Source organism: Trichomycterus rosablanca, chromosome 6 (assembly GCF_030014385.1).
Source record: "Trichomycterus rosablanca isolate fTriRos1 chromosome 6, fTriRos1.hap1, whole genome shotgun sequence".
Classification (NCBI taxonomy): Eukaryota; Metazoa; Chordata; class Actinopteri; order Siluriformes; family Trichomycteridae; genus Trichomycterus; species Trichomycterus rosablanca.
In genome coordinates this window covers 1,134,602-1,152,816 of record NC_085993.1, presented here as the reverse complement: position 1 = coordinate 1,152,816, position 18,215 = coordinate 1,134,602, and the positions used below count along the sequence as shown (strand labels likewise).

Below are 18,215 nucleotides of genomic sequence, written 5' to 3'. Positions count from 1 at the left end.
TGCTTTGGTATGTGCTACGTGTCAACGTAACATCCACATGGATGGCAGGACCCAAGGTTTCCCAGCAGAACGTCGCCCAAAGCATCACACTGTCGCCGGTTTACCACTTTTGATAGATACTGACCACTGCAGACCGGGACACACCCCACAAGAGCTGCAGCCGCAGTTTTGCATTTTTCCTGCTTCTAACATCAACTCTGAGGATAAAATGTTTACCTGCTGCCTAATATACCCCCCCACTAACAGGTGCCGTGATGAAGAGATAATCAGTGTTATTCACTTCACCTGTCAGTGGTCATAATGTTATGCCTGCTCAGTGTAAAAGTTGCTTGTATGTAAATTGTTACACAATATTACAAAATATTTAATGAATCATTTCAAAAACGAAACACTTTTAAATTAAACAAGAACATGTTGGAGTCTTTTATTGCTGCTCTGTTTAAAAACCCACATCATCACTTTAACCCGCCGTTAGTCCCGTTCAGATCCACTGGTGCAGGATGGCAGTGCCCCCAATTCTCCTCCCAATCTAGTCGTGTCCAATCACCCGATTGCATTATGCTTCCTCTCTACTGATGCTGAGGAGATCCGTCCCCTCGCACGTGTGCAGTACCGACTGCATCTTTTTACCTGCGCGAGGTGAGTTCATATGCGGATCAGCCTTGTGTACGGAGAGCCACACCCTGATCAGCATTATTCCTTGACCCTGTGCAGACACCATCAATCAGCCAGAAGAGGTCGTAACTGCAGCGTAACTGAACAACAGCCAATCGTTGTTCATGTAGGCGCCCAGTCTGCCGGATAGCAGAGCTGAGTTTCAAACAGATGGGTTCAAAATGTCAACCCTGGTGTGCTAGTGTGTGTTTTACTGCTGCACCACCTGTTCTAACAGTGGCGGTCTAGTAGAGGTGGGGCTAGAACCACTGACCTTCCGATACTAGACCAGTACCTTAACCAATGAGCTACTACTGACCCTCATATATTGTTCTTGAGCTACACTATACGGCCAAAAGTATCGCTTTTCAAAAACAAATGAGTGATCTTATGTGATCTTTTCAGTTGGAGGCTTCTCACAAGACTTTGAAGTGTGTCTGTGTATGGGAATTCGTGCCCGTGACAGCGTTTGTATTTGCATAACTGGGCGCTGATCGATCAGTCGGTGTTCCGGTTCATCCCAGAGCTGTTGAGTGGAGCTGAGGTCAGGGCTCTGTACAGGACACTGGAATTTCTTCAAACCATGTCATTAGGAAAGGAAAGGGCCTTCCTTCTACTGTTGTTGATTTATTACACCTGTTTGCAATTGTTGTGGTAAAAACGCATTAATTCAATAATTAGATTCACCGACGACACCACCATAGTGGGACTTATCTCAGGAGACGATGTGACTGCCTACCGGGACAAAGTGGGGCGGTTGTCGTTGTGGTGGACAACAATCTGCTTCTGAACACGGCAAAGACAAAAGAGCTGTTTATTGATTTTAGGATGGTGAGGAGCGTCACCCATAACCATCAATGGGGACTGTGTAGAAGGGGTCACGGATTATCGCTTCTTGGGTATTCACATCGAGGAGGACCTAACCTGGGGCGTGAACATCGCAGAACTAAACTCTACTTTCTGAGGACCCTCAGGAGAAACAACATCGATCAGAGACCGCTGGTCTCCTTCTAGCATTCAACCATAGAGAGCGTCCTCACTCACACCCTTGGCGTGTGGTTCTCCAGTTGCACTGCAGCACACTAAAAAGAACTACAGAGGATCGTGAGGTCTGCGGAGAAGATCACCGGGTGCTCTCTACCCACCCTGGAGGACCCACACAGGTCCAGCTGCCTTCAAAGAGCCAACAAAATTGTAATGGACAAATAAACAAGGACAAACCGGCTCAAAAATAGCTCTTACACCACCGCAGTACCAACCCTAAATACCTCTATATAAGGTGATTTCACTAAACACATGGGACTGTGCAATTTTAGGGGGAATGTTTACAAAGGGCAAGGTGCAATTCCACCAGCTCGTTACTGACAGACGTTCTATTTGTGTATTATTGTTATTGTTGTTATTGTAATCTTTGTAAATTTTAGTCTTTTAAATGTATTGTTTGTCTAACTGAGACACTTGACCCCTTTTCTCATCTAAATGACAAACCTAAAAAACACACAAAACATTCAGTTCAGATCTGATAGGGTACAGATATAGTGGTCATGGGTAGATGTTCCCTCAGGCATGTAGAACAGGACAGGTAGCGCTCTTCTCCAAGGGTTTTAATAGTTCTTGGAAGTGTCTCTGAGGAAGAACGTGATTCATGACCGCCTGGGATGGTAAATGTTAGGAAGACTGAGCAAGTTGGGAATTGGCTACGGCTAAACTAAAAAGCTCCTGGTCCGTGCTACTCAAAGTCAAAAATCTCCGCCTCTTTCTCCTTCCAAAAGGCGAAGCTCCGATCGATGTACCTGCAAATTTCCTCGTTGCTCAGGTTGGTGAAGTCGGCACTCCTGGACAGAACGTCGTCCTCATCCGGGGTCGGAGTCTGGATGATGACTTTGGGAACTTGTCTCGCTTCCGGCGGCGCTCTTCTCCTCTCAAGGTCTTTCACTTCAGGTTGATTGGTGGACTCCCCGAAGAACCTGATCTTGATGTCCTCGAACCCGTCGTTCCAGTCCCTGTTAGCGGCCTGGATGTCCCGGATGACGGCCTTGTGAAAATCCCTGACCGTCTCCCAGCTGAAATGACCCAGGTGGTCGAACACCTCGAAGCAGAGCAGGTGCCGCATCTTCCTCTCGTCCGCCGAGAGGTCCTGCTCCAGGATGTGGAAGTAACCCAGCATGAACAGGTCCAGGGTCAGGGAGTCGTACTCGAAAGGCGCCCCGTTGACCCGGGGGAGAAACTGTTCGGGCGAGTAGAGTGCCTGCTGACGGTTGAGCCGGCGGATCTGCCGCGACGGGACGATGGATATCATGCTCCTCCAGTTGCCGATCATCTTGTTGACAGCGCTCCTCTGCTTGAAGAAGTGTCCCAAAGAACCCTGCTCCATTATCTTCTTGGGTGTGATATCCAGGCTGGTCTTTCGGCGCACCTCGCTCACGTCTGGCGTCTCCTCGCCGTCCGTGCTGAGCTTTCTCTGGGCGAGTTTGACCGCCGCGGCGTACGCGGACTTCTTCCAGTGCCCCAGGAACAGGACCACGATGCGTTCCTTGCGCAAGCTGGTGCTCTCGATGACGCTCTTGTGATCATCACTTTGCTCAGGAAGCCCTCTCGAGTCCTGCTCACGGGGGTCATCGACTGGCGTAGGTATTTCTGCGCTTTCGGGATCCTCGGCGATCAAAGAGTCTCTGTTCTCGAAGGTGGACTTCAGACTCTGCACCGACACCCCGAGTTCATGGAGCTCGTTTTCGATCTCTTTTCTCCGCCCCCTGGACGAGTTGCGCCTCTCGGGGTTTTGAGAGAAGACCGTCGCCAGTTCAGAGTTGGGCATTTTGAAGTTGGACTCGTCCGTCAGGTTGCTCATGAGCAGGGACATGCTCATGACGATGCCGGAGATCCGGTTACACCAGGCGGGCAGTTTGACCCGTGTGTTCGGGTTCCGGCAGTGAGTGTTGACCGTGATGTTGACTATGGCGGGCGGAAGGGTGCTCCGGAGTTCCTCCACCAGCCGTGCCAGCTCCAGCTCGTAACCCTTGCCGTTCTTTTGCATGGACACGCTCTGAATCTGCTTCTCCAGGTAGACCAGGTCGTCTTCGGTCAGCATCTCTCCGAACGGTCCCAGAATGGCGTTGTGAGCCTGGGAGTACCTCCAGCTGTCCATCTTGGCGTATTTGTTTCCGTTTTCCTGTGTACATCAAGGAACGGAATAAATATTATACATTTTTGAGATGTCAGACTTCTGAAATAGATATGCATGATACACAAAACCTTCATGACCTTCCGCTTCTGGGCCTCGTTGTCGAGAAGTCTGGTCTGGAGCTGGCGCACCATGACTTGTCTCTTCCATTCAGCGATGGGTCTCCCTTTCTCGTCAAGAGTTGGTACCAGGTAGTCGATATCAGACAGGTTTGCCTCCTCCGTGGGCAACACCACCATCTTATTCTAAAGAGAGGCAGGACGATATAGTACATGCATGTATAGACCTTCTGGACCTTGGTCGTAAGTTCTACTGAATGTTTAACAGGTAAAGAGTCTCAAGAGCTGTTGGCACAGTGTACCAGGGTACCTCTCTAACCCAAGAAGATAAACCTCTTGTCAATATACACTGATCAGCCATAACATTAAAACCACCTCCTTGTTTCTACACTCACTGTCCATTTTATCAGCTCCACTTACCATATAGAAGCACTTTGTAGTTCTACAATTACTGACTGTAGTCCATCTGTTTCTCTACATGCTTTGTTAGCTCCTTTCATGCTGTTCTTCAATGGTCAGGACCCCCACAGGACCACCACAGAGCGATAGTATTTAGGTGGTGGATGATTCTCAGCACTGCAGTGACACTGACATGGTGGTGGTGTGTTAGTGTGTGTTGTGCTGGTATGAGTGGATCAGACACAGCAGCGCTGCTGGAGTTTTTAAACACCGTGTCCACTCACTGTCCACTCTATTAGACACTCCTACCTAGTCGGTCCACCTTGTAGATGTAAAGTCAGAGACGATCGCTCATCTATTGCTGCTGTTTGAGTCGGTCGTCTTCTAGACCTTCATCAGTGGTCACAGGACGCTGCCCACGGGGCACTGTTGGGTGGATGTTTTAGGTTGGTGGACGATTCTCAGTCCAGCAGTGACAGTGAGGTATTTAAAAACTCCAGCAGCACTGCTGTGTCTGATCCACTCATACCAGCACAACACACTAACACACCACCACCATGTCAGTGTCACTGCAGTGCTGAGAATCATCCACCACCTAAATAATACCTGCTCTGTGGGGGTCCTGTGGAGGTCCTGACCATTGAAGAACAGAATGAAAGGGGGTAACGAAGCATGTAGGACTACAGTCAGTAATTGTAGAACTACAAAGTGCTTCTATATGGTAAGTGGAGCTGATAAAATGGACAGTGAGTGTAAAAAGAAGGAGGTGGTTTTAATGTTATGGCTGATCGGTGTACTTGCTAGTTGTACAGTTGCTCAAGACGTTCTTCTCGAGAGTTAGAATCTAGATGACGACCTCTCCTCTAGATTTTGCCTCTGATGTTGGTGGTATCTTTCTGTACCTCTGGATTGCTGGACACTTTACAGAAGAATCTGACCTTATTGTGGAGTGGAGGATGTGTCTCCAAATGGGGCGCTCGGGTGGCTTCGCGGTGAGGTACACTAGCCCACTACTGCTGAGATCTCGGGAGCCAGGGTTCCAATCTAGGTGGTGCTGTCGGCTGATCGGGTGTCTGCACAGAATTGATTGGCTAATGTCCGAGGGGAGTGGCTGAAACAGCCTAGTCATTGGTAGGTGCACATGTCAGTGCGTCTCAGTGCAGGTCCCAAGGCCGGATAGAAATAGGAGTGTTGCATCAGGAAGGAGGTCCATTAAGACTCAGATTGTCGATTTTGGTGTGAAGGACCCGGCAGAGAGCACCGACCTCCACCCCAGTGATCCCTTTAGGGGGGATTTGGACTTTATATTGGGAGCTTGACTGTTTTGTCCATCTACGGTGGTCCATGGTTATGTGGACAGTGGTCAGTGGATGTGCATTTGTGATAAACAAACAAACAAACAAAAATCTGAATGTACGTACAGCAGGCGTCAAGCGCTCCGATAATCCAGACTTTCTGAGCGAGGTGATCGACCTCAGATCGCCCAGTTTCATCTTCCCCAGAAGCTTCTGGTCCTTTTCCGGCGCTGGTTTTCCAGAGCTCGCGTTCTTCATCGCTGCAATTACACCAAACGTTATTTATTCCTCTTACATGTTTGTGTTCCAGCCCCCATCATATTTACACAGCCTGATTAGCATTACTCACCGAGCTGGAAGTTAACGCAGGATGAATCAGTTATGATCTCAGTTCCTGTGTTTTCATGAGTAAATAAGAGGCACGCTCAGGGCAAAAGGGGTAAAATCAGTCCTGGTGAGGGTCACCTACCTGTGCCGGATGTTTGGACATGTGGGGCGCAGCTGGGCGCGCTCCCCTCCGACGGTAACGGAGTTGGGGGTGAAGAAGGAGAAGCAGGTGATCCAGGTCGATTGAAGGCTTGGCGGTCACTGCTAGGCTCCGACTGCTGGCGGAAAATGTTTACAGATTATTATTTTTGTCATTGTTCTTGTCACAGAAGTTCTTGTAATAATTTGTCTTTTTGTCTATTTATTTCTGCATTTGGATCCCTGATTGCATTCGAGGAGGGTATATTTCCTGCTCACGCCCCCTCCGACCCATGAACAGCCCTTCTTTTCCACCCATGCGTTCTGCACAGGCACCTCTCTATCTGCTAATCAGGGTCCTTACACAGCATTTCAAAATCCCACCCACATAGTCATCCCGCCCGGTCATCCCGCCCTAGCAGACACAGTTGCCAATTAGTGTCTGCTGCAGGCACTGCCAATAATGCCCACTAGATGGCGCCCTGTCGACCGGTGGCCACACCGAGTTTCGAACTGAGGAGTTCTGAGGAGTGTGTGCTGACATTTCAAATTGTGAGTTCGAATCTCAGCTTTGCTAACGGCTGTCTGGACGCCTACATGGACAACAATCGACTCATCTGAGGAAGGGAGGGCTGTAAGGGGTTCCTCATAGCTGCTGCAGTTACGACCGCTGCTGGCTGATCGATGGCACTGCACAGAGACGGGGGATAACGGAGATCAGTGTGCAATACAGATCTCCTTGTAAACCCGCCTGATGCAGGTGAAAAGAAGCGGTTTGTGCTGCACATGTGTCAGAAGGGGTGGGTGTTAGGTAGGGGTCTGGAGCAGTAAAGGAGAGATATAACCTGGGGAATTGGAACTAAAAGGTTTAGGAGCTGAGTAGTAAAAGCGTATTTGATTGTAATAAGTCCTGACCTCACAATAAACCTTAACTAATGACCCCCCCCCCAACTGTACCTCTGTACCCCTGCCCAAAAACCCACAATCAACCATTTACCCCCCCACCAAAGGTTCCCCTGCTTTCACATGCGCCCGACCCCACAGTAAGTGGTGAAACTTGGCGCATTCGTGCCCTTTCCCGGAACCCGTAAGATGGCAGCGCAATCACAGCGCCGGTCGCTCGTGCGTGTAATGATCCGGCGTCATGCTTCTGGGAATCCGGGGATTAAACGTGTCCTTCCTCATCAGTGTAAAATGAAAGCGTACACACACGCCGGAGAGATACGGATTTCTGCAAGATGTTTCTCAGCCGTGAACGAACACTTGAAAATAAAACGTCCACAAATTAAATACTAAGTACTTCAAAATCATCAAGGTCGCAGTGGCCACAGGGCAGGGAGAGCAGGGCAGGGAAAGCGTCTCTGTCCTCCGGAACTTCTACCAGCCCCTCTGGTGGGATCCCCAGGCCTTCCAGGATATCATCCAGGATATTATTTAGGTTGTGCGAGATAAAAAAATAGACAACCCTAAATCAGAAAACATTGGGACAGGGTGGAAAATGCAAATAATAAAATAACAACACGTTGACTGACTTTTATTAGATGTCAGACAGGATGAAGCTGAGATATTTCATCTTTTATCTGCTCAACTTCATTTCATTTATTAATAAACATCCATTCCTGCATTTCAGGCCTGCAACACATTCCAAAAAAAGTTGGGACGGGGAGAATTTAGGGCGAGTAATGAGGTGAAAAAACTAAATAATGACGTGATTTTGAACAGGTGATTGTGATCATGGTTTGGTACAAAAGCAGCATCCAGGAAAGGCTGAGAGTCTCTGATGAGCAAAGATGATCAGAGGATCTCCAGTTTGTCCACAAAGGAAGATCAGAAGGGATTTGCATGTTCTCCCTCTACAGTGCATAATATAATTAAACGAGTACTGTCGCACATCTTAAGACGTGTTTGCAGGAAGAACGAGACAAAATAAAAGCTGAAACACCAAATCACTCGGTCTCCTCGGTGCCAAAACGCCTTTTAAGTGGTGAAAAGGAACGGCAACATTACAAAGTGGTAAATGCTTTACCGTCCCAACTTTTTTGGAATGTGTTGCAGGTCTGAAATGCAGGAATGGATGTTTATTAATAAATGAAATGAAGTTGAGCAGATAAAAGATGAAATATCTCAGCTTCATCCTGTCTGACATCTAATAAAAGTCAAAGTCAATGTAAGAAACTCTGTGAGGCGTCCTAGTGAACCTACGGCAATTCAGTTAGTAATCGCTTAGTCAAGCGTCCAAGATGTGGAAGTGTAAAGTAGCTAAAGACACGACTCGGGTAACCGAGTTTGGAAAACTAACGACCTGGACGAAAAGAAGCCCTGAGTATCACCTCATACTATACAGAAATGTGTCCCAATGGTCTAATATAATCCTAAAACAAAAGACGCCCATTATGCCGTAAAAACGTTCCTGCTGATCACTAAAGACGTGGAATTAGTGACTTCTTCTTTTTGTTAAGCGGTTCTTGGATTATTTCTGACCACACACGGAAAACGAAGTCCAGAACCACATGGTTTAATGAGTTTGGGGTGAAGGACCTTCAGCACGCTAAACAAAACCCAGACCTCGACCCTGTTAAACAGATTTGGGATGAACTGGGACATGGATAGTGAGCCGGGGCGCAAATAGGTGCCCAGGTGGCACAACCAGTTCGAATCTCAACTCTGCTACCGGTCGGCTGGGCCAGCGAGTCTGCTAGGTGGAACAAAGGCCGGACTTAGCGGGTGGGGTCTTCAAACACTGTTTAAGGACCCAGGTTTAGAAGTGGATGAGCCTCATGTGCAATGGGTGAAAAAGAAGGGGTTGCGGACCGCGCACACATCGAAAGGGGCAAGGAGTTGGCAAATATACCCCCTTTCGGACGCAATTGGGATCCACAGAGGCAAAAGCCTAAAATGCATAAATAAATAGTAAAAAAAAGCCTCAAGAATGCAGGTATTTTTATATATCTGATCAAGCGAATGCTCAGGTGTCCACATACGTTCGGCTCAATGCCGTATTTATAAATCTTAACCTCACAGGACAGAATTATTAAGGATTACTGCAGTTGACCTTGGGGACGTCGGGCTCCCGCTGAGTTTCACTGATGCGTCTGTAGTAATCACGCGAGCCGGACCTTCTCGAAGGCGCTGGCATCTCCGCCCGCTCGTCTTCTGACGGGCCGCTCACCTCCAGCAGCCGGACGGCACCGCGTGGCTGCAAAACAAACGTCTGTTTAACGTCACGCTCCTTTAACCTCGGCAGATTTGTCAGGTCTAATGGTGTTAGGTCGTTAAACTGAACGTTTTACAGCAAACGAAGCGGAACGAAAACACGTTACGTACAGATACGATTTATTCACGTGACAGAGTTACTCAACACCCGTATCACTCTGGTACAAATGGAACTCACAAGGGCTTTCCACACGGTAGAGCGATACGGAACAGATTACGGATAGCCGGCGTACCCTCGAACCTGGTTTGGCAACCTGCTGCTGTCAGGACAGCCAATCACGCGACAGCATTTATATTTACATTTACATTTTCTACATTTAGCCAAAGTGACTTACAGAACTGTTACACTCTACAGTCTGAGCAATCAAGGGCCCAACAGTGGCAGCCTGACAGTAATGGTGCTTGAACCAGCGACCTCTTAATTACTAGTCCAGTATCTTAAGCAATAGTTTACAACTGTCCACAGCATGGTTCAGCGAAGGATTCGGATTGGTGGATGCTAATGACGTATCAATGGCCCCATCACCAGAAGAACTACAGGAGCTGGTGTGTCGCAGAGATGGGGACTCGCACACACAGCGACTTCAGACTCGACTCGTAAACAACAAGAGTCTCTAGTGTCAGCATGTGTTAACATTAGTTACGTGTGACAATTATATATAATTATAATGCAATGTGTAAATGTTCCAGCAGCTTCCGGTGTAGTGATGAAGCGTCGCTCCCTACTCCCTACACAGTCTGAAGTTCACTTCATTTGAACATTTTCGTTACCTTTGGATCAGAATCTCACTTAAAATGGTAGAATACCCTACGTAGTGCACTTCACAGTAACGACCAGGGTGAATGGAACGCTCCTACAGAATCGGTGCTGATGGTTGAGAGACGCTTTCTGAACCAATCAGAGCTTCTGATTGTAATTGTTAGTAAGAAATGCTGTTATTTGCATTTATTCGGTTTGCGTCACACAGATGACGTGGTAATGAAACGCTCGATCGGCTTTCTAACGACTTCCTGTTTTACTTCACCACCGGGAAAAGTTTGGAGGTTTTTAATTATAAGCACATTTACAAAATAACGGATTCTGTTCCTAATGGGACGCACGCTTATAAATGTAATAGCATCTGGAAGAACAGAAGCTAAGGTAAGCAGCGGTTATGATTGTTTTTGCTGTGTTTGGGATTTTGGCCGCCGTGCCGTGATTTATAGAGCGCTTTTGTTCTGTAATGAAAACAAAACGTATCAGTTGAAGCTTTTAACTGGAACCTTCTTGTTACAGAAATTACATTCATTTACACAATGAGGAGGAAAGTAAAGACACGAAGTAAAACGGCTAAATACACTCGCTAATCTGTTGTTGTTTTTATCTGAACTTACAGATTATTTCTTTATTTCTACGCTACATTTACAATATATGTTTTGTGTAGATTATATTGACTCGTGACTCGACTCAGACTCTTGCTTAAGGAAGATGATCACCACTGAGCATGTGGACGAGACGGCCAGAACAGAGGAGGAGCTGCTGAACCACATCAGCCAGTACTGCACACGTGTGTGTTAGTTACGACCCTCCACGGTCAGTGTAGATCTACAGCTAATACGATCTGGTATTAAAACAAAATTAAGAGGAAAAACTAAACAACACGGGGTGAGTGTGTGAATTAGATTTGATGCAGCACCGTTCCTTGAGGGATCTCTAATGATATCCGTCACTAATGAAGCCACATGTGAAACGTTCTGCTGCCTCGGTTCGGCCTCTCGGTTTTCTTATCAGTTCCTGTGTGGCCTGCGAGGTTGAGCGGAGGATACGAGGGCCGCGGGGTTCGAGCGTTCACCGCTGTATCAGCAGAGCGGCTCAGCTAACGAAAACCAAATGCGCCGCGCCGGCCGCTGGCTTTGATTTTAGCGAGCGAGGACGTTGAACCGGTGAGAAGAGGTCGGCGATGGGATAACGCTGTATTTTATTCTGCCTGTGTTTACAGATGATTGCACGACTTTAGGGAAGCGGCATCATCTCAGCCCAGCGGTGTCAGGGCGTGTCATGCTTTTCAAACATGTCCAACAGACAGCGGACATCAAAGTGTCCGAAATCAAAGGATGTGGGTGGTCTGATCTTCTTTTTGGGGTCTGACGTCTTTCATTTTGGGGTCTGATGTCTTCCTTTTGGGGGTCTAATCTCCTTTTTGAGGTCCGATGTTCTATTTTTTGGGGTATGATGCCCTCCTTTTGGGGTCTGATGTTTTCATTTTTGGGGTTTGATGTTCTCCTTTTGGGGTCTGAGCTCCTCCTTTTTGGGGTGTGATGTTCTCCTTTTTGGGGTGTGATGTTCTCCTTTTTGGGGTCTGATGTTCTCCTTTTTGGGGTCTGATGTTCCTCCTTTTTGCATCTCTATCCACCCACGTTTAGAAATGCCGAATTACGGTTAGAGGAACACTCAACTGAGTTTTGGAGTCTGATGTTCCTCCTTTTTGGGGTCTGAGCTCCTCTTTATGGGGTCTGATGTCCTCTTTTTTCAAGTATGATGTCCTCCTTTTTGGGGTTTGATGTTCTATTTAGGGTCTGACATCCTCCTTTTAGGTTCTGATGTTCTCCTTTTTTGAGTCTGATGTCCTACTTTTGTGATCTGATGTTCCTCCTTTTTTGGGTCTGATGTTCTCCTTTTTGGGGTCTGAGCTCCTCCTTTTGGGGTCTGATGTTCCTCTTTTTGGAGTCTGATGTTCTATTTAGGATCTGACGTCCTCCTTTTAGGGTCTGATGGTTTCCTTTTTGAGGTTTGATGTTCATCTTTGGGGGGTGTGATGTTCTCCATTTTCGAGACTGATGTCCTTCTTTTGGGGTCTGATGTTCTCCTTTTTGAGGTCTGATGTTCCTCCCTTTTGGGGTCTGATGTTCTCCTTTTTGGGGTCTGATGTTCTCCTTATTGGGGTCTGATGTCGTCCTTTTAGGGTCTTATGCCCTTCTTTTCAAGTGTGATGTTTTTTCTTTTTGAGGTTCGATGTTCTCCTTTTTTTAGGGTCTGATGTCCACCATGTCCAAAGAGTGGACATCAAAGTGTGCCACCACTTACAATCAGGGAACGACAGCACACTCCTGCAGAGGTGTCCAAACTTTAACATCAATGCTTGATCCCACAAAGGCTCTTTTGACAGAACGAGCACAAATTCCCACAACCTGCCGTCCCTAAACTGTTATAGCCTCAAGGATGGGGGAGCGAACCCCATGTTTACACCCACGGCTTTTGGAGTGGAGTGTCCAACAAGCTCATTATCAAATCAAGCGTCCAGGGGACAGGGGACTGTAGAGGCTACTGGTGGCTCCATAATGTTTTGGGGTTGGTTGAGCTGGCGTTCCATGGGACCCCTGGTACGTCTACCAATGTCTCTGATCACACACGTCTAGAGATGCCAATTTACGGTTAGAGGAACACGCAACTGAATTTGGGGTCTTGGCACATGGGCACCTGGGGTCAAAATACACATAACACAAACGTCAACAGTGGCTTTAAGACCACCAACCTTTGTTACCATTCAGCTCCACCAGACCACCTTAAATCACCTTCATACCCTCGGCTCTGAGGACCTTAAGAAGGTCTGATTTTTGGAAGGTGGAGGAGCGCCTCATCTCACCCCTCACAACGTAAACAGAGCAGGTGGGTCCCATAAAGCGTGGTATAAATTCAGCTCTGTTCTATACGCCATACGTATAACGTAAACACACGTACGTCAGCATCCAGATCCACATTCCTACATCAGATTTACACTTCCTGTCCTCAAAGCCTTTAGGGCGGGGTCGTTCTTACCCCCTCTGTACCCACACACACTTACACACATGACCAACAAGAGTTTAGAAGTTAGGCTGGCGAGTAGAGCCTTGGGATGTCAATTGAAAGGTTGTAGGTTGGAATCCTGGCTCTGCCATGCAGCCACTGTTGGACCCCTGAGCAAAGCGCCGTACAGTGACTGACCCCGACTTCTAATCTCACTGTATACAGACGTTCATAATTCTAATCAAAACCAGAAATCAAATAATTCACCTTTATAATGATTAAAAACGGGCGAGTAGGAATCTCAGATCTGCTACCGGTCAGCTGGGCGCCCCCTAGCAGGCATGATCGGTCAAAATCAGCCACAAGTCTGGGGTCTGATGTCCTGCTTTTTTGGGTTTTGATCTCATTTTTGGGGTCTGATGTCCTCCTTTTTTGGGGTCTGATGTTCCTCCTTTTTTGGGGTCTGATGTTCCTCCTTTTTGAGGTCTGATGTTCCTCCTTTTTGGGGTCTGATGTTCTCCTGTTTAGATTCTGCTGTCCTCCTTTTGAGGTCTAATGCCCTCCTTTTTTCAGAGTCTGATGTTCCTCCTTTCAGGGTCTGATGCCCTCCTTTTTGGGGTCTGAGCTCCTCCCTATGGGGTCTGATATCCACCTTTTTGGGTTCTGATGCCCTCGCTTTTGAGGTCTGGTGTCCTCCTTTTTGAGGTCTGATGTTCCTCTTTTTTGAGGTCTGATGTTCCTCCTTTTTGAGGTCTGATGTTCCTCCTTTTTGGGGTCTGATGCTCTCCTTTTTGGGGTCTTATGTTCCTCCTTTTTGGGGTCTGATGTTCCTCCTTTTTGGGGTCTGATGTTCTCCTTTTTGGGGTCTGATGTTCTCCTTTTTGGGGTCTGATGCTCTCCTTTTTGAGGTCTGATGTTCTCCTTTTTAGAGTCCCATGTTCCTCCTTTCAGTGTCTGATGTTCTCCTTTTTAGAGTCTGGTGTCCTCCTTTTTGGGGTCTGATGGTCCTCCTTTTTGGGGTCTGATGTTCCTCCTTATGGGGTCTGAGCTCCTCCTTTTGGGGTCTAATGTTCCTCCTTTTTGGAGTCTGATGTCCTTCATTTTGGGGTCTGATGCCCTCCCTATGGGGTCTGATGTCCTTCGTTTTGGGGTCTGATGCCCCTTCTTCTTGGGGCCTGAGCTCCTCCTTATGGGGTCTGATGTCCATCTTTTTGGGGTCTGTTGTCCTCCTTTTTAGGATTTGATGTCCTTCTTTTTGAGGTCTGATGCCCTTGCTTTTGGAGTCTGATGTTCCTCCTTTTTGAAGTTGACCGACCTCACGCGCCAATCCACCGAAGTACGGGTGAATAAGAAGGGGTCGTTGGATGGCGCATGCATCAGAGGGAGGGCGTGTCAGGAGAACATACCCTCCTCGTACACCATCAGGGTCTCCAGCAGAGGAAGAGGAACTGGCTATGAGAAAATAATAGTAAATAATTATTTACCTCAGTAAACAGTGACTCCACTGTCCTTCACTCGTCTGAGGAGAATCCAGAGCTCGTGGCTAACGGCTTCATCGCTGGCATCACACTGACCATCACGCTGGCATCGCTTCCGACAAGCAATCACCTCTGATTGAAGAAGGTTCTCAATAATTCAGGCGGTAGATTAGATGGCCGGCGTTGACGTTAACGGAGGATCAACCCGCCGGCAACACGTAAACAAACAAACAGCTCCACGGAAAAGCTCAGCGGGAATCAGGAGGCCAGCAGGCGGAGGTCAGAGCTCCTGCTTTCAGCTGATTAGCTTTTCCGCTCTCGGTCAGCTCTGACCACGCCATGCCCTCGCTAATCACCGCTAATGATAATAATCAGCGGCCGGTAGCATGGCAAGCCTGAAGGTTTGGCATCTTCAGATCTGATGATGAAACTTTGATTACAATAACGTCTTTATCCTGCTCGTTTTAATCCACGCTGCATCCAACACTGAGGAGCGTCCAATAATAATCAGCCCATAATTTTCATTTGCCCTGATTTCACCAGGCACGAGGGTGCCCGTGTCTGCCAGGCGGGCAACCAAACAAACCGGGGCAGAGAGTTAAAAACATGCAATAAAATCAAAGTTCAACAGGTCAATCAACACAGTCGACATGAGAAGGAGTTCCAGCTAGAGTGTCCATACATCCGGTTTTAGGGCGGATAATCCGGTTTTTCATCTGTTTCTCTGCAGTCTGGCACAATGCCCTCCTTTTTGGGGTCTGATATCCTCCTTTCTGGGGGTCTTATGTTCCTCCTTTTAGGGTCTGATGTTCCTCCTTTTTAGGGTCTGATGTTCCTCCTTTTTGAGGTCTTACCCCATTTTTGGGACCTGATCTCCTTTTTAGGGTCCGATCTCCTCTTTTTTAGGTTCTAATATTCTCCTTTTTGAAGTTAGATGTTCTCCTTTTTGGGGTCTGATGTTCCTCCTTCTGGTGGTCTTACGTCTTCCTTCTTAGGTTCTGATTTTCTCCTTTTTGGGGTCTGATGTTCTCCTTTTTAGGATCTGATGTCCTCCTTTTTGGGGTCTGATGTTCTTCTTTTTTGGAGGCTGATGTCCTCCTTTTGGAATCTGATCTCCTTTTTGGGGTCAGATCTCCTCTTTTTTAGGTTCTAATATTCTCCTTTTTGAAATTAGATGTTCTTTTTGGGGTCTGATGTTCCTCCTTTTTAGGGTCTGATGTCCTCCTTTATGGAGTCTGATGTTCCTCGTTTTTGGGGTCTGATGCCCTCCTTTCTAGAGGTCTTATGTCCTTCTTTTTAGAGTCTGATGTCCCTATTTTTGTGGTCTGATGTTCCTCCTTTTTGGGGTCTGATCTCTTTTTTAGGTTCTAATGTTCTCCTTTTTGAAGTTAGATGTCCTCCTTTTTGAGGCCTGGTGTCCTTTTTTTGGTATTTCATGTTCTCTTTTTAAGGGTCTGATGTCCTCCTTTTTGGGGGTCTGATGTCCTCCTTTTTTGGGGTCTGATGTTCCTCCTTTTTGGGGTTTGATGTCCTACTTTTTGGGGTCTGACGTCCTTTTTGGGGTTGTGAAAGTGGCCTCCCTAATTCCAGCACTTCATATAAATGTTCTTCTGCTCCATGTTTAATTCATGTCACCTGACACAGAAACACCTGAAACATGGTGGCTGAGACTCGGGTTGTAGCTCATCAGTGGTTCCTCGCTCCTCATCTTCAGGACGTGATTGTTTGGTGATGGACAGCTACACACTTCACCTAAACCCTAATTAGCAGCAGCGTGATGAACCTCCCGACCTGGTTCTCTGTCCCATTGTGAGTCCTTCCTGGTGTAGATATCTCAGATCAGTAACGGCCGGTCACTTTTTCTTTATCAGCCCCGGCGCGGTGCTGAGTCAGAGTGAGTCAGAGCGAGTCAGAGAGCCGGTTCATAAGTAAACGTGGAGCTGTTGAGGTTCTTGGCGCTGTGTAATGTAAGAACACGGTGTTTAGAGTCCTGATGAGTGACCATGATGCATCGACTACGGTTGACCGCTCCGCTGATCCACTAATAAAGCGCGTATAGACAATCACAGAGAACCGCGCGGTGTAGCCGGATCCACTGGGGTGATCATGAGTTCACTTCTGCAGCTCAGCGCTTCTTTTCTTCTTCTTTTCTGGAGTCTGATGTTCCTCCTTTTAGGGGTCTGATGCCCTCCTTTTTGTGGTTTGATGTCCTTTTTTTGGGAATCAGATGCCCTCATTCTGGGGGGTCTGATGTCCTCCTTTTTGGGGTCTGATGTTACTCCATTTGTGGGGTCTGATGTTCCTCCTTTTTGGGGTCTGATGTCCTTTTTGAGGTTTGTTTTTCTCTTTTTTTGAGGTCTGATGTTCCTCCTTTTTGGGGTCTGATGTTCCTCCTTTTCTGGAGTCTGATTCCCCCTGTTTAGGGTCTGATGTTCCTCCTTTTTGGGGGTCTGATGTTCTCCTTTTTTAAATCTGATCTCCTCCTTTTTGGGTCTGACGCCCTTGTTTTTGGGGGTCAGAAAGAGCGACCAATATGAAAGCTGTGCCAGTTGCACCCTCTTCTGACTATTATGGTGCAAAAAGAGGGCAAAAACAGAACTGCATAACACTACTGTACCAGCACAGTGTTCAGCAGTAGGTACAGTGTTGTTGGGAATGAATATCATATCTCCTCTAAACATAATCCTGGACAATAATTTCATCTAAAACTATTTTTTTCTAGACGGCATGTTTGTCCTATTGATGTTTAATGATAAATGGAGAGGCCACGCCCAGTACTTCCAATACATCGTCCAACTTTCCACACCAATAAAACAATTATTTAAGTTTCTGTATTTTCATAAAAGAGCCTCAGAAAAGCTTTGACGTTAATCCAGGAACACGTGAACCGTAGTGAAAAGTCGAGTCTACGCCAAAACCATCAACACATTCGGTTCAGCTCTGCCAGTTCTGCCAGGCGGAGTTATCAAAGATCCCGGCAGAGTCGTGCCAGCAGCTCGGTAATGGCTCTCAAAAGCAGCCGCTGGAGGTAACGAGACCTGAGGGACGTATGAGCGGTTATTAGGTGCTGAGTGTTTATTTTTAACCCAGAAACCTCAGATTTTCCATCTAAACTTATGAAAGGACTTCAATTCGTGTTCCTCTGTTTGTGCTCCAATAATGTGCTCAGAGAAAAAAGCTGAGGGTCGTTACACACAGGTGTGAGTAACAGAGCGCCCATACGTCCGGGTTTAGAGCGGATGATCCGGTTTTTCTTCTGCCTGTCCACGGTCCAACACAACGGCTAGACGGACATGTATTCGTCCTCCTTTTTCGTGTTCTGATGTTCTCCTTCTTGGGGTCTGATGCTCTTCTTTTTTGGTGTCTGATGTTCCTCCTTTTTGGGGTCTAATGTCCTCCTTTTTGGATTTTGATGTACTGATGCCCTTCTTTTAGGGGTCTGATCTTTTTGGGGTCTAATGTCCTCCTTTTTGGATTTTGATGTACTGATGCCCTTCTTTTAGGGGTCTGATCTTTTTGGGGTCTGATGTTCCTCCTTTTTAGGCCCTGATCTCTTCCTTTTTGGAGTCTGATGTCCTTTTGGGGAGGGGGGGGGGTTCTGATACCCTCCTTTTTGGGGTCTGTTGTTCCTCCTTTTTGGGGTCTGATGTTCTCCTTTTCAGGATCTGATGTTCCTTCTTTTTAGGGTCTGAGGTTCCTCCTTTTTGT

General features: G+C 47.2%; 1 protein-coding gene across 1 annotated transcript in view; it reads right to left on the bottom strand.

Moving 5' to 3' along the window:
* Nucleotides 1-392: 392 nt before the first annotated feature.
* The window catches only part of LOC134316175 (espin-like protein), a 28,602-nt gene continuing 10,779 nt past the window's right edge, over nt 393-18,215 (bottom strand). The window contains exons 6-10 of the mRNA XM_062996494.1: nt 9,106-9,249; nt 6,058-6,190; nt 5,715-5,848; nt 3,916-4,080; nt 393-3,823 (exon numbers count right to left, since the gene is read on the bottom strand). Coding sequence (XP_062852564.1) covers nt 2,384-3,823; nt 3,916-4,080; nt 5,715-5,848; nt 6,058-6,190; nt 9,106-9,249 — 2,016 coding nt within the window. The 3' untranslated portion in view covers nt 393-2,383. The remainder of the gene's footprint in view (nt 3,824-3,915; nt 4,081-5,714; nt 5,849-6,057; nt 6,191-9,105; nt 9,250-18,215) is intronic.